Genomic DNA, 26,049 nt, shown 5'->3' with positions numbered 1-26,049 from the left:
GCAGTGGGTCTCCTTGAGGACACTCCCTTCAGCTGTCATTACTTTAAAATGCAGCAGCTAGATATTTTTAGACGTATACGCAATGTAGGTTCCCTCTGAGAACACTTAAAAGACATAAAGAAGACATTACAATTTTTGACCTGATTTTCTTTTTCTTTAATATTTTATTATTTTATTCATATTACATCTCAATTGTTAGCCCATTCCTTGTATCCTCCTATTCCTTCCTCCCTCCTATTTCCCCCCTACTCCCCTCCCCTATGACTGTGACTGAGGGGGACCTCCACCCCCTGTATATGCTCATAGGGTATCAAGTCTCTTCTTGGTAGCCTGCTATCCTTCCTCTGAGTGTCACCAGGCCTCCCCATCCAGGGGATGTGGTTTTGACCTAATTTTTATCCAGACCTATAAATAACTTTGAATTGTCCCAAACTGGTTTGTTGTTGTTGTTGTTGTTGTCCAGTTTTTGGTGTGTGTATGCTTGTACATGCGTCTGTATGTGTGTTTGTGTGTGTTTGTGTGTGTTTAGTTTCTTCCCATTTCTTTTCACTCAAATCCCTCTTTTTCTTTTCTTTCTTTCTTTCTTTCTTTATTTTAAATCCCTCTTTTTCTTTGGAACAATTCTTATCATGTGTATGTGGATATGGGGCAACTGTTGATTGATTTCATATCTTGTTTTCCATTCCTGGTGAAGGTTTCCATGTCTTAGGCAAAACAAAAGGTGAGGCTAGTATACGCGATCTCTTCCTGTGCCAAGACACCTTCATAAAACAAATTACTCTTCTTTAAATCAGAAATATTGCTGACAGCATGAAGTCTCTCAGAACTCCAGCTTGCCATGATAACAGTCAAACTTTCATATGACCTCTTTTGTCACTTTGAACACTTGACATGCGATTAATGAACTAATGTAGTTGCCACCACAAATAGCTACTGTTCCCTTTTTCTTTTCTTTTCCTTCCTTTCTTTCTTTCTTTCTTTTTTTGAACTTTTTATTGGTTCTTTGTGAACTTCACATCATGTCCCCCAATACCACTCACTCTCCCTCCCCCTCATCCCTGCCCTCCACCCTTGCAACCTCCCACACATACACAGAGAAAAAAAAAATTTCATGGTGGAAGCTGCAGCGTGCCACAGTGTGTCCCAGAATATGCCCCTTTGTCCACACGTCCTTCAAATGTTCATTGCAATGACATGGTCTGGTACAAGGCCTCTATCAATCTGAAACCTCACTGAGACTCTTCCTCTCTGATACCCTGTTGTTGCCCTGTGTTACGGAGATCCTGTAGCTTTGGATCTGTGGAATCGGCCCCTTCCTGCACTCCAGCAATTCACTGATGAGGTAGATGGTCGGGTGGGATAATCCAAAGGCCTGGCTCTGGGCCTGAGAGGTATAAGAGATGGTCAGCCCATCGTCTCTTAGCTCACCCACAATGCCCACAACCAGGGCCAGTTCTGTCCTGCTGCCCAGATGAGGTGCGGGGCTTGCTCTCCTGAGGCTTGCAGCTGGTGAGGGGCGTGGCCAGTTCTCTCACTCTCATAATCCTGGCACTAGTTCTGTCTGCCTTAGAAGGTGACAAGAGAGGGGAGGAGGGTGTCTCTCTGTCACCTGCGACACTGCCCAAGAGGCAGGGCCAGCTCTTCTGTGCTCACACCCTCTGGGCTGGTTTATCTGCTACCCCCATACTCAAGGCTAGGACCCCACCATGGTCTGAGGTGACGTCACTGTCTACTGACATCAGCTGTTCCTCACTACCCTTAAGACTCTAGTTCTGCATATACAGGGGGAGGAAGTCCCCCTCAGGAACAGTCATAGGGGAAGGGAATAAGGGGAACATGGGAGGGAGGGAAGAATGGGAGGATACAAGGGATGGGATAAACATTGAGATGTAACAAGAATAAATTAATAAAAATTTTTAAAAAAGACTCTAGTTCTGCCTCCTGGCATTCTCCTTCTCTTCCATTTCTCCACCACTTACTTGCTCCTCTTAGTGGTATCCAGCGTCTCAGTCATTTCAGGAGTGGTCTCAGGAGTGCTATACCTAGCTTGTGCATTATGGTATTGGGCAGGGGTCCTCTCAAGCATGGTCTGCTTCCCTAGGTCTACATGATACTGGGCTAGCTCCTTGTTCAGGCACCATGGTGCCAATCTGGTGGTCATCTTGGGCTCACTCTTTGCCCCGCCCACTGAGTGGCCATCTATCTCAGGCTCACTCTAGCCTGGGGTCCATTGTCCCAGTTGGGACTATTCTAGCCTCTGGCTTGCTTGCTGTCCTGGGAGCCCATCTGGGCCTGCCTGGTGCTGGACTGGTGGTTATCTCAGGCTAGCTCCCTATCTGGGACCCCAGTGCCAGATTTGTGGTAGTTTCAGCTTTGCCTTTTTTTTTTTTTTTTGCAGGGTATGTTAGGCTATTAATCATTCAGATGTTCATAGCTCAGAACATTGAGTGTAGACACAGCCTCTCTTCTCTCTGCCATCCATTGATGCACATGTGGCACAGCAGCCATATCAGCAAGGCCTCTAGGGACAAGGAGCTACCATTTTCTTTTAAGAAAAAAAAATGTTACATGGGGTATGGTTGTATACATCTCTAATTTCTGCCCTTGAGAGACCAAGGCAAGAGAACTGTGAGTTCAAGGGCCAGCCATAACTAAACAACAAATTCTAGGCCCATTTTGACTACACAGTGAAATCCTACCTTTTTTTTTAAAAAAAGAGGGAGTTGGTGGGAAATATTTTATTTCCATTTTTCTGGAGTTTGTTTTTTATAATATTAACAGTATGAAGTCGTGTAATGGTTAATTTTCATTTGCAACTTGACTGCATTCAGATTCACCTAGGGAAATCTGGCTCTGAGAGGACCTGAGAATATTTTTCTGAGATGTTTAACTGAAAAAGGAACACTCACCTTAAACATAGGCAACAGCATCCCATAATTTTGGGGGGCTAAGACTGACAGAATGAAGAAAAGGGGGAAGTCTAAGTGCCCACATTTGATACTCTACTCTGTTTTCTGACCTACTTAGATGTGAGTTTAAAAAAAATATTATATTCCTGTTGCATATAACAACAAAAAGACAAAATGTCAGCACCAGAAGCAGGTCACTGTTTGCTCTGATAACAGTAACCGTGTGTTTTCCAGGCCTCCAGAACTGGTTTGTGAGTAAGATGGTAAAGTTTGAGGCCACGGGTTAGAAAATTCCCAGGATTCCATAGACAGAGCTTCATGCATCATGCTGACTGAAGACCAGAGCGCTAATGGAAATGTAGACAGTGAAGGCCAGACTCCTCAGACAAGACCCACCCAAATGCAGGTTGCAGCAAGCATGAAATAAGGGCCCAGACTGAATTAAAAGGCGTTTTAGTTACTCTTCTCTTACTGTGAAGGGATACCACAACCATAGAAACCCTTAAAAGGAAAGCATTTAATGGAGGCTTGCTTACAGTTTTGGAGGTTTAGTCCATTGTTGGCATGGCAGCGTGCAGGCAGACATGGGTCTAGAGAAGGAGCTGAGAGTGCTGCATGCAGATTCATAGGCAGCAGAAAAACAGCTTCTGCCACTGGGCGTGGCTTTGGCTTTGGAAACCTCAAGCTCATCTCCAGTGACAAGGCCATGCCTCCTAATCCTTCCCAAGTAGTGCCACTCCCTGATGACTAAGCGTTCATGGCCCATGGGAGCCGTTCTCATTCAAGGCACCACAAAGATGAAAGGGGAGAAACAGCCAAACACTCAACCAAAGAATTTAATTTTGACTCGCAGTTTGAGGCTCATCATAGTAAGAAAGGTGTGGAAATAGGAGTGGCTTATAGTTGTGGCATCTGGACTATGATGCTGACATCTAAGTGGGTCACTAAATAGTTTCTAAGCCTGAAAAACCACCAAAAATGGTGAGTGCTTGCTTTACGACCTGCCCAGCTGTTAGTGAGCTGCCTTTACCTGAACCTACCACCATGCCTTCCCAGTGCTTTCTAGTTATGGAATTACACCTGTTACCACGTTTCTTCACCACTGAACATAGAGAAAATGCATTTGTGTCTCACGGATGTGTTTCCTGATCTACGAAACACAAAAGTTTTTCCAGGGAAAGTTGAGAAGAATTCTCCATAAGAATTTAAAATTGAGGAATGAGCTCCCCAAATCAGACTATGTATAGTTTTCTGAATGAGCAACAGTAGAGAAACTTTCAAGGACCCAAACCACAGTATTAAGTTCATAGTAACAAATTAAACTCTCTCTCTCTCTCTCTCTCTCTCTCTCTCTCTCTCTCTCTCTCTCTCTCTCTCTCTCTCTCCTGAACCCCATCCTCTTTTCTGTGCTCTTTAGGTAATTTTATATATGACAACATCCAGTAAGATTATGGATGCTAGCTCCCTGAATTCATTATGTGGTCATTTAATTGAATAATTTTTAAACACGGTAGAATGAGTTTACTGGACTCAAAGAAAGATGACAATTTGTTAAGAGATTTTATTTTCTAACATTCATAATAACCATATAAAGAAAAACACCGTTCTTTCTTGTTTTCTATTGATAAAACAAAGTAAAAGAGAATAGTGGAGTCTTGGGAAAATCAATGAGATAATGTACACAAAGCACTGCCCCGCATCCTGCACACTAGGTAGCTGTGACAGACAGTTGTACCACATTTACAGTGTGATGAAAGCAGAATGAGCAATAAACTATGCCAACTGAGTTGACTTAAGTTGAATCAGATGAAAATGTCACTAGATGATTCTTCTTGTGTTCACAGCTGCTAGGGAGCTGGACAGAGGTGTCCATTCCTCACAGTTTTATAATAGATCTTTTACAAAAACACATTCCATTTCCTAGACCAAACAGAAGAATAGAGGCAGCTGCACATAACCTCTAAGACTATATCACACAATAGAAAGGAAATGATCTATGTGGCCAAGCAGTTGATGGGGGGCAAAATGTTGATTAGCACACAAGGCAGAGAAAGAGAATGTATCAGTCAGGGTTCAAACAAAACCTCAAGTCTCAGTATGTTAATTCTGCATAAAACTTTGATGAACTCTCTGACTAAAGAACTCAATAATTGTAACTCCTCCTCCAGACATTAGAAAGCCATTGAACTGTACTTATTGGCTACATCTTGGAAAAAGCATGATCTCTCAGTAGAGCAAGAGGGTCCACTGAAAATCCATTTAACCTTGGCTACAATTTTAATCCTCCATCCTCTTGTCAGACAATTATTACTGTTTGTCTGGAATACATGAGTGAACCTCTTAAGCAAATTATTTACATGACTAAGGATTTATGAGCAGCACAGATATTTTTGTGTTTAATTGGACTAGATATTGTTATAACAATGATTAAAGTGCCACACAATCGAATTGGTATGAAGGAAATTTACTGTGGCAAAGTCTCAAGGGGAGAGAGAGAGAGGAGGGTACTCATGACAGAGAGAAAGAGACAGAGAGAGATAAAGAGAGAGACAGACAGAGGGAGAGAAGGAGAGGAAGACAGAAGAGAGGGAGAGGGGGAAGAGGGAGAGGGAGGGGAAGAACAGGTAGAAGGAGGTGGAGAAAGAGAGAGAGAGGGAGAAGGAGAGAGAGAGAGAGAGAGAGAGAGAGAGAGAGAGAGAGAGAGAGAGAGAGAGAGAGAGAGGCGGGGGAAGGAGAGAGAAAGGGAGAGAGAAAGGGCAGCTGGTGATTTTTTTAAATCCAGCACACACCTGGAGGACACAGGTGATGACAACAGAGGTTGCTAGGCCCCTAAAAGGCAGCTAGTGGAACCTCTGTATGCTAAAACTTTCTGCTTATGTACTCCTCTTTTAGTTTTGCTTTGGCTTGAATTTGGCTACTGATAATAGAAACCTCTTTTGTAAATGCCATGGAGAGAGAATGTGGTCTCTTAAGGCCAGCCTGCATTTTAGGAATTGATTCAGTAACTAGCTTTTGTTAATGCTCAATGGAAAAAAAAATATGCTGGCAACTGCACAGTGATTACATCTGAGGTTTGGGCATGTTCCTGATAGTTTTGTTTTATCAAGGATTCTTCCATCTCCTATGCTGAAGTTACTCATTGAGGCTATCACAGTCCTTCCAGAAATTATGACTACAGTTCCTGTTTCTGAGTAAAAATGAGGGTTGACTCAGAAGTCCAGTTCCAGTAAACCTGGGCAATTTAGCAGCTCAAACCCAAACCCAGCCTGAGCCTGAAGCTCTAACAGCCACAGCTAGGAGCCTGAGAGCCCATTGTTTGTTTTGCTCTTCCTGCAAGTCAGGCTCATTTGAGAAAGAAAGGGGCAGAAGGTGAGCATTCACTTACAGAAGAAAAGCTGTGCCTAAGAAAGGTCTCCTGAGAGCAGAGAGGACAGGGACAGTGACACTTCAGCACCTCCCCACACACCTCATTTCCATTCTATGAAAAAAAAAATGAGATTTAAAAAAATTTATTACTTACTTTTTTTACATATATATTATTACACATATAAACTAAACTACATACAGCAAGAAGAATCACAGAACAATCAGGAATTATATTCATGTTACATTCATAGTGTTTTTAATTAAAAATTTTTATACAATATATACTGATCACGCATTTCCCCTCCCCCACCTCCTCTGACATCCTTTCCATCTCTCCACATACCCAAATCCACACGCGTTCTCTCTCTTTAAAAAAATAAACAAAACAAAAAAATAAACAAACAACAACAAAAACAAGAAACCCTACAAAACAGAACCCAACATGTGCAAGACAAAGACAAAAAAAAAAAATACCCATCACAAAAACTTTGTAAAAGTAAAATCAGTTTAAATCTAAACACGGCATTTAGATTTATTCGACATTAAGCCAGGTAAATTTCCATTAGTTTGGTCTGAGAAGTTTGTAATTTTGTTCAAATAATTGTTGTTATCATGTATTCATGCCTACTGTTGGGGAAGAGGGAGCCGGCCCAGTAGATAAAATGTTTGCTCTGCAGGCATGAAGGCCTGAATTTGACCCCCATAAGCCACATTTTAAAAGAACAAGGAGGACGAGGAGGAGGAAGAATCAGAGGAGGGGGATGAGGAAGCAGCAGCTGAGTGTGGTACCACACTGTAGTCCTCGCACTGGGGGAGAGAAGGGGGAGGGGGACAGGGGAGGGGGGAGGGGGACAGGGGAGGGGGAGGGGGACAGGGGAGGGGGGAGGGGGACAGACCGAGGGATGGACACCTGAGGCTTTACATAGGCTACTTGGTGATTTCTAGGTTAGTGACAGACACCTTCTCAAAAGAAAGGTAGACAACATTTGATCACTGCCATCCAACACCACTTACACACACACACACACACACACACACACACACACACGCATACACACACACACACACACACACATGCATACACACACACACACACACACACACACACACACACACACACACACATGCACGCACGCACACACGCACACATACACACACCCCTGTGGAACCTTACTACTTCATTGACAAGTCACAGGAGGTCTGTTCATCTCTTGCCTCCTGTTAAGAAAGAGCACAAGGAATGTGGAGAGGCTTAGCGATGTCTACTACCTCAGGTGTGGCCATGCTATCATGAAGGTTTGCATATATTTTAATTTACTAAATTATATATATTAAATATGTACAGCTCTTTTCACATCAATAAAAAGTGGACAATTGGAAAATTACTGTCGCTGAGAAAGATTTTAGAGACTAGGTATTAATACAGAACCATGGAAAATGTGTAATTATTTTATTCAAAACTGTTGTATGTTTATTTACTTATTTCTTTTTAGTTAACCATATATTAATTCTTTGCTAATTTAACTTGATACATGCATACAACATATTTTGATCAAATTGTCAACTCCACTCTTTCTCATAACTTCTCCCAGATCCACTCCCTATACCCCTTTCATCCCCTTTTATTTTTAATATGCCACCGAGTCAAATTTGTGCTGCTCAGATACTCATGGGCCATCCATAGAGTTTGGTCTACTTACCAGGGGCCACACCCTTAAAGAAAACTGACTCTCCCTTCTGAGCCAGCAACCATCAGTTGTCAATAGCTTCTTGACCAGGGTGGGGACCTCTGACTCTTAATCTTTCTATCCTCTCTTCTATGATGGTTGTGTGGGAGATGAGTATAAAGATACTGCATTTAGGATACTTATTCTCTGCACTCTGGCTCTTTGTAAGTTTTGTTGTTGTTGTTGTTGTTGTTGGTACCTACTGTCCACTGTGCAAAGGATCCTCTCTAGTGAGGTATAAGAATGTCACTAATCTATTTGTATAGAGATATAAAGTGAGCACAATTTGATATTATTTCCACCTAGAGAATAGTAGTAATTGATGTGGGCCCATGAAATGCCTCACCATGTGTTCTGGTCTGCTTTACAGAAGGGAGGAGCTCTCCTGTCGCTACCTACTTGAGTTCTCCATGTCCCATAACCAAAATCTGTGGTATCTTCAGCAACACGGTGTTACTATCAATTTCTCATGGACAATACCCTGTAAAATTGTGTTGGGGGGCCTCTGGACAACCCTGACTAACAACTCAAGAGAAGGCATCCAACACCTAGGGATGGGCTGTTTATTTGGTAACATATAGCTTCTGGGAAGAACATTGTCATCCTCTGAATCATGTAATTATAAGAATGGTACTAGTGGTACCCATCAAAGTATAACTCACAGATATAAATATATACAGATATATATATGTGTATATATATATGTTATAAGCTTCACATGTGTATGTGTGTGAAACTTATGGAATAGTAGGTTTCCATATAGCTTTACAAGCATCTTTAGTATTAGCTATAACCCAGCTATACTAAATCTAGGCATATACTCAAAGGGCTCTATTGACCACAATGCACAGTGTTCCTTGTTTCTCTATCCACAATAGCTAGAACATGAGATCAGCCTAGATGTCCATTGACTATGAATGGATCATGAAAGTGTGGTACCCCACACAATGGAATTTTATCCAGATGTAAGGAAAAATGAACATTTCAGGTAAACGGATGGAACCTGAGAACACCATACTCCATGAGGTAACCCAGACAAGCAGTGTTGCATGTTTTCATGGATGTGGATCCCATTATGAGCCTTTAGATCTTTGCCTTTAAATCAGATCACGTGTGGAACTCAGGAAACTAGAAAGGATCATTGTGGAATGAGTCAAGGGTGGGGGGAGCAGAATACAGATGACATGAAGGGGAAAGGGATGTAAATAACAAGACTACTGTTTTGTAACCCAAAGAAATTTAATTGTCTTAATGCTTAGATGGAGAATATGAGAGAAATTTCTCTAAGTATACTTCTATCTATTAATCTAATTTACATTTGAACTCAGAGTTGATTTATCCACTACACTAAATATTGATCTGAGGGAATCAAAGCAATTCTACCAATTATTTCCAACTTCCACTTAAGCAGAATAAACATATCACAAATGCATCTTTCTTTACAACTGCCCTCTGGCATTTAGTCTTCCTTCTTTGGTAGAAAGTGGAGTTTTATTTATCTGTAGAATTTTAAAGTTAAAGATAATCTCAAAAATATGTGGAATCCCCCACCTGAAGGGAAAAGGAGCTTATAAATAAGGAGGTACGAGAGTCTGTCAGCTAATTATGTATTAAACTCATTTAAAGCTATTGTTTACTTTTCTTATTGCTATGGCCACACGCTGGACACATACCAGAGAGAGGGAAAACTTAATCTAGTTCTTAGTTCTAGGGCAAGAATGGGACAGGGAGGAAGTAACCAAAGAAGGGCCCCTCAACTGTGACCTCTCACCTCCTCCTATCTCCACGACTAAAAGGCAGAGAGCAGGAATTTCTGGAGATCTCCACTCTTATTCATATAAATAAAACAATTACATATCTTAAAGTGACTTTAAAATTGTTTTATTTATTTATTCATGGGGATCTCAGCCTATGGAACATAACTACTTATATTCTGGAGTGCATCTTCCCACTTAGTTTGACTTCCATAGACACAATCTCACAGACACACCTTGAGGTGAGTCTCCCAGGCAATTCGAAATCCCCTCAAGTGGACAATGAAGATTAACTATCAACCACACATTTTATTGAAGTACATGAGAGCCTAAATGTTTCAAAATAAGTGACAAATACTGTGGACAGCACTTCAGTGACCTTTAACATTTTTATTATGGAGTATATTTCATTTTACTAGATGGTATTTTATTCTGATATTCCCATAGTAAATGAAAGTCTGCTGCCTTTAAGATATGGTAAGCTCTATTCATTTTCCTTTTTTAGGAAAAAAAGGCAAGAATTTTGTCTATTGCTGCTATTGTTTGCTTGTTTTGAGAAGTCTGATTTAACTTAGCATTGGTTCATAAAGGCTTTTACAAACACTTCCTACAGGCCATCAGAGCCTTAGATTTTCTTAGTACACTTTGCCAAAAGGATGATGATTAAATTTAGCACTTGAATGACAGCAGCAGGAAGAAATGGAGAGCAGGACGTGAGTCATGACTTCTGTGCAGTATTTATTTGCTTGCATTTTATTTCTTTAGGCCCTGATTGATTTATTTCAGTCAATAAAATAGTGAACTACGTGGTAAAGAGATAGTGACTAATATTTTCCTGTAACAAATAAAAATATCTAACCCCATTCCCAGAGTTATTTTTTTAAATTTTCCTTTATCTTGGTGGCATTGAATTATTTTATAGTAGATATTTAAGATGTCAAAAAACCAGTTTAACAATTTTAAAATAGAGAATGATAATCTTAGATTTAAATGCTCATTTTTTAAAATATATTAATTTATTCATATTACATCTCAAGTGTTTTCCCATCCCTTGTATCCTCCTATTCCTCCCTCCCTCTCATTTTCCCCTTACTCCCTTCCCCTATGACTGTGACTGAGGGGGACCTCCAGCCCCTGTATATGCTCATAGGGTATCAAGTCTCTTCTTGGTAGCCTGCTATCCTTCCTCTGAGTGCCATCAGACCTCCCCATCCAGAGGATGTGGTCAAAACGGGGCACCAGACTTTGTGTGAAAGTCAGACCCCACTCTCCACTCAACTGTGAAGAATGTCCTGTCCATTGGCTAGATCTGGACACTAGCCCAAGGGGCATGTCCCATGAATGTCTTCACTTATCAGGAAAGTGGGACAGAGGAGAGGACATCCTATTGGGACTCTAGGTGAAAGAAGCATGGAAGAATGGGGAAATAGAAGGATCCAGATGATCCTAGAAACCTACAAGAAGAACATTATGACAGGTGGATCGTGGCCCAGGGTCCTGCTCAAACTATGGCACCAGCCAAGGACAATACATGCAGTAAACTTAAATGTTCATTTTACTCTCACATTTTAGCTAGAGTTCATTTGTCAGAAAGTATATGTTTGCATTATTCCAGATGAAATCTTGATTTAGACACCCTCTAGTCTGCATCATATAATTCACATTCTTTTTCTTTTTTCCTATTGCCTTAAGGTTGGAACGTCCTTTACTTTAGCACATAACTGACAAAGGAATGTTCGGTATGTGTGTTTCATAGTGTACACTCCACAGCTCCCATGTCAAACTAATTTGGAAAGGGATTGCCTTACACTGTTTTCTATTGTAGATAGAAGTTAATTGAAAGGAAACAATTCTCATACTAAATACAAAATTAGATCATAGGGTTTTATAGGAAGATATTTACGACCCATAGAGTTATCTTTTCTTCTTCAGATAATTCATATTCTGCTGATCATATTTTGTATTTACTTCCAGGTCTCCCTTGAGAGCCTTGGTATCTTACTATGACTATTGCTACCTCTTAATAAGATTAAAAAATATATATATTTTCATTGTATGACATGCAATTTAGAATAGAAACATAATGTGTTGCCTTAAATATTTTATTTTTGAAATACCTTAAACTATTTTTGGAAGAGCTTTTATCTGTATCTTTGCAGGAGAATAGATATTTTCCACAAAGATATTCAAAGGGTCAAGTAACAAACAATCAATTGGAAATAGTATGTTTTGTCAAATCACTTTAGGAAAGTGTATTGCAAACCTTGAGGAGAAGGTATTTGGAAATACTTGTTCCTTATGTTTTTTTTTTTTTTTAATTTACTTTCCAAGAAGATACTTAGAAAGACAGCCTTTATCTGACAATGATTCAGCTGTCTGTTCCATCCTGTATTGTCACAGAAGGGCTGACTCCACTGCCACTGCCCCCACACACAAAAAACAAACAAACAAAACGCATGATCAGTCAGAGGCTTAAGGGCTTAAATTCTTTAGAAATCTTAGAGAAAAGAAAGGATAATAATATATTGTATTTCCACTGGGATTTTTTGCTGAGTGTAACAAATATTATTTCTCTTCTTTCAGTCATACAGGAAAAGAAGGGTCTTTCCCCATAATTTCTAACTGTAAAGGGCCGAGGCCTTAGCTTAGCGAGGAGCCACAGTTTACCTTGTAAGAGACTCTGGCATTCAACCTGCAGTACGGCGGAGTGTGCAGAGTGACACTATTTGCTCTCTTAGAGGAATTTATTTCAAAATAATTCTGTTTAGCACAAAGCTCTGTAGTTAGAAGATTGACAGTACAGTTGAAGTTTTAAAAGCACCATAACCTTATGCCATGATTTCTAAAATAAGCAAACCAGTAAGCCCTTAACTCCTATGTAAATAATGACTAGAGTGAAGTATTTAAAACCTTAACAAAGGTGTCTGAACTGAAACCAGGTTTGAGAACAGACCCTGAGTCTGACAGGCATTCCCTGATCTAGGGCTGGGTCTAGGGCTCTTCCCTGGTCCCCTAGCTGCCCAGACTCTTCCTGGCAGTATCTCCCCCATCCTTATCGTCCTTATCACATTGTAATGACCTTTTTCAGACTTTTTCATACAAAGGTCATTAGACCTACTACCCTTCTTTCTCTATAAACCTAAGTATATTGCTATCTGTCCTAGGAAACTTTTACACACATAAGGTAATAATTCCATTATTTACTGTAATTAATAGATAATGCCTTTGTATAATGAAGTGTATTAGGAGCAGTACAACATCTAGCAAGGGTTTTGGTGCTTTTCTTTTCAAGATGTAATTTTAGTAACTAAAACATTATTTTCCCAAGTAAGACTGTCTAGAAAACACATGCGATGCTCTGTTTAATAGAGGGGAAACTTTGCTTGATCACAGAGGCACTCTGAGCGACCTTGGTTACTTCTGAGTTATTTCTTCAACTTCTCAAACTTACCTTTCACCGCAATAGAGAACGGAAGATAAAAATGTTAAGCTAACACTAAGTAAGGACTAAAGAAGGCGAGTGTTCCCAGGAAAGCGTGTTTTTTTTCAGAGGTGAATTTACATCCTCTCCATGTGTACAGTCAGCAGTGCCTCAACATTGACGACTGTTATTACTTGGGAAGGGAGGAAGGGAATACGTTGTAGGTGTGAGTGGGTAGAGGCCAGAGACTGCTAAACATTCCCCAGTGGTCCCAACATCTCGCCCCTGCCCCCGCCCCCCCCCGCAGTGTTTTTAGCATGGAATGCCACAACAGCGCAGCATGGTTGGGGTGACTATGGAGTAGGGGGAAAAGACCAGCCTAGGATACAGAGTCTAAACCACAAAGTAAGCAGGGTTTGCTCCCCCTGAAATAGCAAAATAAATAAATAAATAAACAAAACAAACAAACAAAAAACAAAACAGAGATTCTGCGAAACTGAGATTTCAAATGCATCTGTATGTTGTTCGTTTGCATCGAGAAATCCCTGGTAGAGTCCGGGTTCCAGAGAGCAGAGCTGAGATCCTGTAAAATCAGAGCTTCCTGGCGACAGCCTTCTGCCACCTACCTCCCATTAGTTAGTTATCTGATTCCTGTTCCACTTGGACCACCGTGTGGAGCCTCAGTTCCTCTCTTCCAAACCTTCAGCAGTTCTCCAGCTTAAACACCCCAAGATCTTTGGGACAGCAGATCCCATCATTATGACAAATTGTTATTCAAATTCTCGTTATTTGGGGGATTCCAAACCATTTAACTACAATGGTTAACTAGTTAAGTATTTTTACCCAATTTCAGTTTCCTGCTTAGGCATCATTTAAAAATCCAAGCTGCATCAAGTGACCCCTTTTAACCAGGTCAATGATTCGTCATCCATTCGAAAGCTCTGGAGAGTCTAAGAGAAAAGATACAATACCCCACACCTCCCCCACAGTCATTATATAGAAAGGAGAGAGAGAAAGTGCCCCATCCCGCCCAGGGGCCCTTTTGTGTTGTTCCTGCCAGCGCAGCAGACCTCCTGCTATATAGACCCCGCTCCCAGCCCCACACACCCAACAGAACCATCCCTTCCAACTCGCCAACACCAGCCATGGGGAAGGTGAGCCCAGGGGGCCTGGGAGCCCGGGGAGGGACCTGCCCTTGGGTCCTGGCCACTTGAGGCCTCTGAACCCTGCCTTGTGCCTTCCAGATCACCTTCTATGAGGACCGCGGCTTCCAGGGCCGCCACTATGAGTGCAGCAGCGACCACTCCAACCTGCAGCCCTACTTCAGCCGCTGCAACTCTGTGCGCGTGGACAGTGGCTGCTGGATGCTCTATGAGCAGCCCAACTTCTCGGGGTGCCAGTACTTCCTGCGTCGCGGGGACTACCCTGACTACCAGCAGTGGATGGGGTTCAGCGACTCTGTGCGCTCCTGCCGCCTCATCCCACACGTGAGTCCCTTCCTCCATCCCTCTGACCCTCCATCTCATCTTGTCCCTGATACAATTATAAGTTGAGCTGAGAGATGGGGTGGCTTCCACCTTCCTTGTGGGGGTGCTCTAGGATTCGGAAAAGTGCTGCAAGCCTTTTGAAACTTGCAAGTTCATAAGAAGGACATGCCAAGGTTGTGAGAGGTGCTCTTCAGTCCCCGTCCCGTCCCCGTCCCGTCCTGTCCCCCCCCCCCCCCCCCCCCCCCCCCCCCGCTTAACAGAAATGGATGGGTGTTCTTTTGGCGAGTTCCAGTGTGCCAGGCTTTGTAAAGATCAAATCTGGCTACATAAGCAAGTCCTTTTGGAAGCTACAATACTTTAAGTGTATGGAGGATGGAACTTTACCAACAGTGACTCCTACAGAAGGCTCTGGTGGTGGAAGAGGACCCTGGGACAGCCATACCTACTGGGAAGGGGGTGGGGCGGGACAGAAAGAGGTCAAGATAAGCGTATTCAGGACAGGAAGCATGAACTTTCAGTTACACTCTCCGATCTGCACAGGCCTCTTGAGAATCTTTGACTTTTGTTTCGCCTTTTATAAACGTGCTGAGCGCTGAGAGTTGAACTCCATTCTTTAGTTCATTTAATTAGTTCATCCTATGGCTTCCTACATAGTGTTTCCTAGTCCCCTACTGCGCAACTTTTCCTGCCTCCTTCTCCTAAGGGCTGAGACTCCAGACATGCACCCCCCACAGCCCTTTTAAACCTAAATTTTAAGGTCATCTTGATCTCTAGGTTTGAAAACGGGGCCTGAAGCAAAATGAAGGGATTCTAAGAAGTGAGCTTTCCCACAGTTTCCACCAATCTATGATCGCCGTTATTTCACCTTTTGAATTTAGTTACTTTTGGCATAGAAAAAAAATTAAATAAAATAAGGGACGCCCATCCCCCAGGCAGCACGTGCTAGATTGCCAAGCCCAGGTTTTCTGACACCCCCTTGTCTGCGGGACGCACAGTCCAGCTCTCACAGGATAAGGATCTATGAGAGAGAGGACTACAGAGGCCAGATGGTGGAGATCACAGACGACTGCTCCCACCTCCAGGACCGCTTCCACTTCAGTGACTTCCACTCCTTCCACGTGATGGAAGGCTACTGGGTCCTCTATGAGATGCCCAACTACCGGGGGCGGCAGTACCTGCTGAGGCCCGGAGAGTACAGGCGCTATCACGACTGGGGCGCCATGAATGCCAGGGTGGGCTCTCTGAGGAGAATCATGGATTTCTATTGAATTTTCTTACTTTGCCTTTTCATCATTTGGAAGTTAATAAAATATTTCCTGTGTGTTCCATGCAGTAATGGGGTCCTTTGTTCTTCTTTTTGTTTGTTTGTTTGTTTTTGCCTTCTTGGAAGGCTGTAGTAAAACTGGAGACAAGAAAAATGTGGATATTCTTATACTCAGTGGGTGTTGTGGTCTGAGCAGCCAGGAGCTCATCCTCAGGAACCTGGGCCCTAACCACTCACTAGCTATGGGTGCTAGGGCACGCCACTTAGCAGTTCTGTGCCTCCGTTTCCTAATTTGTGAATATGGGGGTAATAATACTCTTCTCACGAGGCTTTGATGTGAATTATATATGTTTACATTTTTGTATTATAGACAAAAATGCAGACAAAAATGTTTACATTTTTGTATTTTTTGTGTGTGTTTACATTTTGTATTGCTCTAGCAGTTTCCTGGAAGCTGTTATGTGAGCTCTCATGTAGACTATTTGCTCTTGACAGTAGTGTTCTTACTTGAAACTCTTTTGAGGTGATTGGACAAAAAGGAGTGTCTAAGGAAATGGCATCACTGGGAGACAGAATTTGAGACTTATTTGTTTGTATAGTCGACACATCTAAAAGGTCTAAAACTATGGGCCTGAAGAGACTACACATGCATATATAGGAGAGCACAGAATTAGGAACCAAGGACCCTCTTTTAAAAGAAGTCATGGACTCTGTCAAATGTAGTTTCCACTGAAGCTATACAGCACTTGGTTGTATGAGCTGGTACAAACAGGTCCACACTCAGTTGTGAGTAAAGGCTGAGAAGAGTACACGGCGGTTAGGACAACACAGACATGCAAAAATTCATGAGCACATCATAGATACGGCAGATATTATTCCCAGACTTGGAGCCATCTTTGTGGCACTGAGTTCACCAATAACGTTTGTTAACAATTCTGTCACTAAGAAAGGAAAAAAAAAAAAAGAAAGAAAGTCCTAGACAGATGGCTCAGAGGTTAAAAGGACTGTCTGCTCTTCCAGGGGTCCTGAGTTCAATTCCCAGCAACCACATGGTGGCTCACAACCATCTATAAGAGATCTGGTGCCATCTTCTGACATGCTGGCACATATGTAGGCAGAATAGTGTATAAATAATAAATAATTTTTAAAAAAGGAAATTGGTGACTTGCTTAAGGAAGCTCAAGATGAATTTGCAGCAAGGAGTCATGAAATGAAATTTAAGCAGGAATTCTACTATAATACTTTGTATGTTTACATAGAATGGGGAGAAAAGCAAATTACTATACAACTCATGATATTTGTTTTAATAATTAAGATGACAACTCATGGAAGTGCATTCATGGTGAACTAAATATCTGATTATGAAATAAGGACTGAAAATTGTTTTCCTTTTTTGTAAATCAATTATTTTATTTTATTTTTATTTAATTTTATTTATGATACTTTCCCCTTCCCTATCTTCTCTTAGGTCAAATTATCTTCTACTTGAACAAAAATACTAATTAACTATCACATACAGTTCCCCCAGAACCTCAAACATTAGAATACAATAGTTAGATTATTTTTGATTGACATTTTTTTCACCCAATATACTAGGAAGCTCCAAGATAGCTGGGGAAGCTCTGAACCCATTTTGAGTTGCTGTGTCTACTACACATGTGGCTCTGAACACTTTTTATTTTATTTTATTATTTTATTAATTTATTCATATTACATCTCAATGGTTATCCCCTCCCTTGTATCCTCCCATTCCTCCCTCCCTCCCATTTTCCCCTTACTCCCCTCCCCTATGACTGTGACTGAGGGGGACTTCCTCCCCCTGTATATGCTCATAGGGGATCAAGTCTCTTCTTGGCAGCCTGCTATCCTTTCCTCTGAGTGCCACCAGGTCTCCTCATCCAGGGGACGTGGTGGCTCTGAACACTTTAAGTGAGGTTAGTGTGGCTGAAGATGGCCACCATTGTCTAAAGACTCCTTATGGAGAGAACAAATATCCTCTTAATGTTTCCATATAATATAAATTTAATGCCTAAACAACATTTTATATGTGTTAGATCAGATAAAATATATAATAAATAAAAATTAAAACCAACTCTTCCCATATCTTTTAACTTTTAAAATATTTCTTTTTTTTTCTTTTTTTTTTTTAGATTTTTTTTCCTCCTTTATTAATTTATTCTTGTTACATCTCAATGGTTATCCCATCCCTTGTATCCTCCCATTCTTCCCTCCCTCCCAATTTCCCCAACTTTTAAACTTTTAAGCTGCAAGTGTTAAGCCTAAGATAACATTCCTTACTACATTTCTACTAAGTGGAGATGATGGGGACATTCAAGCAGGATAGAATATGAATGGAAGGGGTTAGAGAGATGGCTCAGAGGTTAAGAGCATTGGCCGCTCTTCTAGAGGTCCTGAGTCGAAATCCCAGCAACCACATGGTGGCTCATAACCATCTCTAATGTAACATAATGCCATCTTCTGGCCTGCAGGTGTACATGCAAGCAGAGCACTGTATACATAATAAATAAATAAATCTTTAAATAGAAGAGGAGGAGGAGGAGGAGGAGGAGAGGAAGAAGAAGAAGAAGAAGAAGAACAAGAAGAAGAAGAAGAAGAAGAAGAAGAAGAAGAAGAAGTAGTAGTAGTAGTAGTAGTAGTAGTAGAAGAATTACTTGTGTTTAGAGAACACTCAAGCCTTAACATTTTGGGTCCATGAAAATCGTATTATTCTGAGAGTTTAATAAATAACAGGTAAAATGATTAACCATTACATTCAGTAATTCCTCTGTGAGGAGAAGCTCTATTAAACTATACTTTTCACTTGCCATCAATGAAAGAGAGCAGAAGAGTGGGTCCCACTCTTGTGCTGTGAGTGTCTCATTGAAACACTCCAATGAATTGAAATGTCAGCAGCAAACCTGGATCCCACTCAGCAAATCCCTTCAGTCCACCCCTTGTGCAGTGATAGCTCTTCAGCTTCAAGGTCCTTAACATGGAGTCGGTGTACTTGGCTTGCCTACTAAACTCTGAAATGCCACAGACACTATCCTCAAACATCTACATCCCCTGAAAGATCGAATATAGTGTGTTGGGTATAAGGTAGACTCAAGGATGAACAAGAGTATGAACCTCGAATGCTCTCTGGCTTTACATAGCCTGCCATTTAGAGTCACTTGAAGGCAGTAGGAGGCACTCTTAGTATCCTTTCTCTGTTTACTTTTTGGTTTTGGCTTCACTCCATCATCTCTGTGGTGCTTCTTTTTGTATTCACTTTACTTTTCAACTATTGAAGGATAAGTGAAGAGGTAGATTCCCAGAGGCATTTTGCCTATCAAGGGACTTGGCACGGTCTTAGGTTTTGGTTTGGTTTGTTTGTTAGATGTAAAGCATACATTCTTACTCTAGTTGAGAAGTAATGATGAAATCCTGCATTTAGGTATAGGAGAAAACCTTTTGAAGCCGTAATTTCTGGCGAGTTAAAAATGAGTTAGTCACATACAAAACATGATCTGGGGAAGAGAATACCATGATCGCAAAGACATAAGAGGAGTAAACGCTTTGGGGACCAGGAAGGTAAGAGGGCATTGCAAGTGTATTGGTAGACAGTAGCAGGGAATAACAAAATCCGTACCAACCAGAAAGTACACCTTACCCAAAGGCATTTAGAGCACATAGAAAAATGTAATTTAGTAAATCCCAAGAGTGTTTTGTTTGTTCTCTCTGAACAGGTAGAGTCTGCCCTAAAAAATGAATACTCCAGGCCAAAAGAGGCAGGCTTAAAAGGTTCTCATATATCCCAATAATCCCCCACAGTCTATTGCTATGCAATAGCCTGTATTATGGCTGGTTTCTCACATATTCTGTTGATTCTCCATAAAGACTATGCTGGATAGTCTTATGTCAACTTGACATAAGCCAAGTCATATAAAAGGAGGGGACCTCAGTTAAGAAAATGCCTCAAAAGATTGGGTTTTAGGCCGACCTGTCAGCCATTTTCCTACTTAGTGATTGATAGGGAAGGGGCCGGCCCATTGTGGGTGGTGCCATCCCTGGGCTTATTGCCCTGGGTTTTTATAAGAAAGAAGGCTGAATAAGCCATAGGGAGCAAGCCAGTGAGCAGCACTCCTCCATGCTTCTGCCGGAGCTCCTTGCTCCAGGTTCCTGGCCTGTTTGAGATCCTGCCCTGACTTCCTCTAATTATGAACAGTGATATGGAAGCGTAACTAAATAAGCCCTTTCTTTCTCAATTTGCTTTTGGTCATGGTGTTTTTATCAGAGTAATAGTAACCCTAACTGGGACTAAATGTATCCACACTCTCTGGGTTGAAAGTAACATTCTCATTTAGCAACAGCCCCAGAAACAAAATGACCACCCGTAGTCAGAACCTGGGCTAAGATTCTACCTTAGAGGCTCCCCAAAGTCATATGACCCGCAGTTTAAAGTCAGATGTAAGAGGAGTTGAAGGCACCCCTAGCATCTTTCCCCTGTGCACTAGTGTACTTCTTATTCTCATCTCTGCCCCATCTTCTTTCTGGTCCTTCCAATGTATTCACTTTCCTTTCTCAACCACTGAAGGAAAATATGACAAAATAGTGTCCATCAAGGATGGATAATTAAAGAAGGACCCCAGAGGTGTGTGTGTTTGTTTGGTTTTGTTTTCGTTTTCATAACAAGGATGCAACTGTAGACACAGATTTCTGTTAGCTGTAAAGCATAAACTTTTACTCGGGACAAGAAGCAATAGTGAAATCCTGCACTGACTGCAGGGGTTCTCAAAGCAAGAGGCTTTCCTCTCTTTAAGATGCAGAACAGTAGTTGACAACGTTTGTCAAACAGCCAGCTGTGGTAAGAGCATATAGTGAAGGTAGCTTTTTATGAAAATTGAAAACTAAGATCTAGAGAAATGGGGCATGATTCATTCATGAACTATTTATTAACACGCCTAGGAGAAAACATGAATATTATATGCTGTCTTTTGTGACTAGAATGCTAACAGGCGAAAAAAAAACAAAGAACGCGTCAAAAAGAAACTTTTGCTTTTGTTCACATCAAGTGCTGGTTTTCAAAATTCAGCTGAAATCATTTTTTTTCAAACAAGATAAGACTTGGGAAGAGTTTCCAGGATGCTTGTTCTGAAAATGCAATTATTTTTATTCTGCCTCATTTGTTGACATCGAGATAGGCGCTGTCAGAGAATGATCGGGAGAAAGCTCTAAGTCACTGAACCCAAAATATTGATAAAAGAATGCATGTTTACAGTGCTTGAGAGATAAAGGGTTACTCTAACAAGAGGTACAGCTGTAATTAGCTTTATGAAAACCCCTTTGGGCTGGCGTGCATGTCACACTCAGTGATCAAATGCATGCAAAGGCTGAAATAATCAATTCACGTTAACATGCACTGATAACGGCTCAACCTTATAAATGATGTGCATTTCTCATGGAGGATCATGTGTGATTCATATGTGCCAGTGCTGCTGTGTTACAAGTGTACATCACACTGTGAACTGAATCTCCAGGAGGAGAAAGCCACCTCACCTATGTTAAAGATTCTACAACCAGTGCTGGTCAACTGATTATTAGCACTGTATGATTATGGGAAGCTGGACGATTAGGGGTCCAGAGTCAAATTATTTTTAACTATTTAGTTCCTTTAATAGCTATCCATTACTTATTTCTGTGTGCGACCTAACATTCTTTTTAACTATAAGGTAAAACAATGGCCGTGTATTAACAGACAACTAGCTTGTGCCAATTGGGAAGCCAAAATGCTATCAGATAACATCTAAACTAAACATAGTTTTCCTTGTCTATCTAAATTTCCTGCCAGTACATTTGGAAAGTGAGAACATAATTTTCATTTGTTCTGTGACTATAAAAGTGCAGGAAATCACTTCCATATTGTAACACATTGTTCAGAACAATTGAGCCTCAGTTCCCAGGTGTGATCACTCGTGTTTAACTCAGAACACATCAGTTTTTATTTATTCCCTTTGAGTTTAATAGTTAATGATATAAATTTACAAAAGAACAAAACCAGTTTTAGTGGTATTATCTAATGAAGCGCCATCAATAAATAACAAAATAATATTAAAAAATCAATTATGTGGCTTTTAATCCTTTATTACATATAACTCAGATATAATTCTGTTTATTCAGTCTATGAAATATTCTCATAGGATTAAGTGATTAGACTATGGTTTCAAATACTCTTTTTCTTCAACAATGGTTTCTATTGCAAAATTTTAATGCATTCTTACATTATATTTAGCTATCAGTACTCTTTAGTCTTTTCATCTGAAAGGGTTTTAGAAGTGTTTTATTTTGTTTCATTTTAGTTACTTTATGATCATGATATTTTGGTTTGCATGATATGTCCTCAAGATCACGTGTACATTGTACCTTTGGGCAACAGTAGCCCATAACTGGTGCTTTGTTCTTGCTTTACATTTTCATTACTTATTTTATTACTTTTATTTATTAGTATGAAAGAAGTTTTGCTATGCAGCCCTAGTTGACCTCCAATTCAACTCTCCTAGCTGAACATCTTCATTGCTAGAATTTCAGGCATCTAATTCCATGTTCAATAATAATTCATTTGGGGTAAGGGTAACTATTTATTTACTTATAAATTCAAATTTTATTGTATATCAGTAAACTTTTATTTGTACAGAGTCACACACTCACATGCTTTTTATCACTATATACACATTATTACTGAAGAGCTAAGTAGTTACAACACAGGTTATATGGCCCACAAATTAATATTTATTATCAGGCCTTTTATAGATTATTTTTGACATTAAAATATAATTACATTATTTTCCTCCCTCTAAGCACTTCTCTATACCTTGCTCTCTCTCAAATTCATGATTTCTAGTTCTATAATTTTTGTTGCATCTATGTTTGTGTGTGTATGTACATATATTCCTAAATATATAAATAAAATATTCTCAGTCCTTTAATATTATTATGTGTTTGTGATTTCATGGCTGATCATTTCATCCTGGATAATCTACTAGATGAATTCTTGATAAAAAAAAAATAAGTTGATTAGAAGAATAAAAATGGGGGCATACATTGTGTAAAAGGTAAATGTTAAAAGGAGAGACACTGACTCCAACAGGGAAGAGGGAATCTGAGTTCAGCAGGCAATAACTTCTAAAACTCAGATAATAAAAACCATGGGAGAGAATGTAGAGAAATTAAACCTGTCATATGCTCTGTTGTAGGAATATAGAAATGGTTCGGCCACTTTAGAAATCATTAAACATTGGTATATTATTTGGTCTGGAAGCCTCACTACTAAGGATTTATACAAATTATATTAAAACCCATATCTACACAAAAACTTACCAATAAATACTCAGAGCAGCATTATTCACAATAGTTCATAACATAGTGTAACTCCTGCCAGGGAAATAGGCTAACTGCAGACTTTCACCTCTCCCTCTCTCTGTTAAGTCCAGTCCCCCAGTCTCATCTCCAACTTTCTGCTGGCCTTTTCCTCATTTCCTGCACACATACCCAAGGCACTAACTAAGCAGAGCCTGGTTAGACAACACTCAGCTTTCCTCCATCTCGTGAAGCCTCACCGCTGTTCCCAGTCCATCCCCATGTCTAACTCTCAGGTCCCAATACCCAGAAACACATTTTACCTGGAACCCTCAATGGCCACACCTATCAAGACCCCAGTAGATTTCCCTACAGGATTCACACAACTACCACAGTCTCCTAAGAAGCAGAGAGGAAAGTGAAACCATAGAACAGAACACCCGCTGAAAAAAATATAAGACCAGATATCAGCACACAGAACTACAATCTTCCCAACTCCTGATGCCTAGACACCAGCTAAAAAAACCACAATAATGGCCGGGATAATCTGTCTCCTGAAACTCTACCACCTCAGTCACAAAACCTTTATTTATAATGGTGTACTACTTGCAAGATAGGCTAAGGCAATTGTAGCCCAAAGGTTGTGGGAGTAACCAATTGTTATGCCCAGTCACAAGACCCTCAAAGACCCCTCAGGAGCCATCTCCAATGAAAGTACAAAAGGATCATTTATTCAAGCTTGAGCAGGGACTCACAACATTCACCGATGCAGCAGTAAGAGTTGATCAATGAACATGACATGACAGTGCCCACATCCAGACTGCAACCAGATCTTGAGGCCCAGAATTCAGCATCTGATAACACAGTGAACCAGGTAAACCCTTAACAAAAAAATTGTCTTAAAAAATAAAATATATTATGCAGAGGTCTGTGAGATGGTTTGCTCCCAAGCATGTCTACCTGAGTTCAGCCTATAATCCACATGGTGGAAGAGAAGAACCAAATCCTACAAATTGTCCTCTGATCTCTATATACATACTGTATGCTGTAGAAAATACACAAATGTTCACATATGTACACACACACACACACACACACACACACACACACACACACCAGGTATGGGAGAGAAAAACAACTTAAGGGTATATAACTTAGAAAACTACAGAAAGAAATAATGGTACAATTAAAAAGACAATTTTGCCCTCTTATTAATAACCTCTACACTTCTCTGCTTTACAACGGGTTCTTGTGTCTAATCCTTTATCTGAGTTGAGGAAAGCATCATTTTAAATAACAAATGAATATGCATAGTATATAATCATTTTCCGCACAGTCAGTAACAGATGTGCAAACAGAAGCCTGGTTATCAGATTTTTAACCTAGGATTTAGTCTCTTAGGAACTCAGCAGTTCAGTTGCCCTGAATACTAAAGCTTGGAGTCTGAAATGGTAATACAATGCAAGGAAACACAGCTACAGCGCTATTAAGATAAAAATGTCTAGGTTTTGACCATGGGATTTTGGAAAATGTGATACAAATGGGAGAGAGCACATTCAAGTCAAAGTTATGTGAAATTGTTTTTTTATCCCAAATTGCTATTTTTAAAGGGGTCTCTTTCTTGATTTTCATTGCCAGAGTGGTTTCTTGAGAAGAAGACATAATAGTTGGCTGAATCATTTTCCCCTAATCTCACACTCATTGGTTTCAAAATTATATTTTGATATTCATTCCATTATTGGGATAAAGAGATATTTGTGAGAAATTAGAGGAAATACAGAATTAGACTGGTTGCTCTAAAGTAGACTAAGAGGATCTGAAAGTTGACATGATCTTTTGGTGGCCCATTTAAACTCATATTTTAATCAGTGTCATTCTCTTTAAGAGTTTAAGTCAAATGTACTCTTGTTGAGAAAGAGACATAGAACTCCAAACATTCTTCCAGAAGTTTTTAATACTTGGTCCTCCTCTCCCTAAGACCCAGCTATACCGCTCCTGGGCATATACCCAAGAGATGCTCCACTACACAACAAGGACACCTGCTCAGCTATGCTCATAGCAGCCTTATTCGCAATAGCCAGAATCTGGAATCAACCTACATGTCCCTCAACTGAAGAATGGATAAAGAAACTGTGGTACATTTACACAATGGAATACTACTCAGCTATTATGAACAAGGAAATCATGAAATTTGTAGGCAAATGGACGGAAGTAAAAAAAGACCATCCTGAGTGCGGTAACCCAGACCCTAAAAGACACACATGGTATGTACTCACTTATAAGCGGATATTAGCCATGTAGTGCAGGATAAACCATACTACAGTTCACAGACCCAGAAAAGCTAAGTAACAAGAAGAGCCCAAGGAAGGATGTCTGAGTCTCACTCAGAAGGAGAAATAGAAGAGACAACAGAAGTGGATGGAGAGAAGGAACCAGGTAGGTGGAGAGAGTGAGGAGAAAAACAAAGATGAGGGCAGGGAGGCAGGAGGCCAGAGGGTTTAGAGAGAGAAGGGAGGCCTAGGGTGGGGACATCTCTGAGACAGGCTGGAGACCTGCAACAGAGTGGGCTCCTGAGAAGATACGGAGGTGACTTTGGCTGGGACAGGCAGGGGTCATGGAGACTGAAGAGGTCACCTTTAAGGCAGAAAGGACTTCCAGTGGAAAGAGGGGAAGATCAATCCACACACAAAACCTTTGACCCAAAACTTACCCTGCCTAGAAGATGTACAGGGCTAATTATAAAGCAGAGACCGAGGGAATGTACAACCAATGCCTGGCCCAACCTG

General features: G+C 40.6%; 1 protein-coding gene across 1 annotated transcript; it reads left to right on the top strand.

The window, feature by feature from the left end:
• Positions 1-14,530: 14,530 nt before the first annotated feature.
• On the top strand, positions 14,531-15,932 carry LOC311595541 (gamma-crystallin E; the record flags this gene model as incomplete). The annotated part of the gene is made up of 2 exons (XM_084778370.1): positions 14,531-14,664; positions 15,660-15,932. Exons 1-2 carry the CDS (start codon positions 14,542-14,544, stop codon positions 15,930-15,932), a joined length of 396 nt encoding a protein of 131 aa, XP_084634496.1. The 5' UTR covers positions 14,531-14,541.
• Positions 15,933-26,049: the final 10,117 nt, after the last annotated feature.

Source organism: Acomys minous (assembly GCF_964271855.1).
Source record: "Acomys minous genome assembly, chromosome: 4".
NCBI lineage: Eukaryota > Metazoa > Chordata > Mammalia > Rodentia > Muridae > Acomys > Acomys minous.
This window is presented reverse-complemented; position numbering and strand designations above follow the sequence as displayed.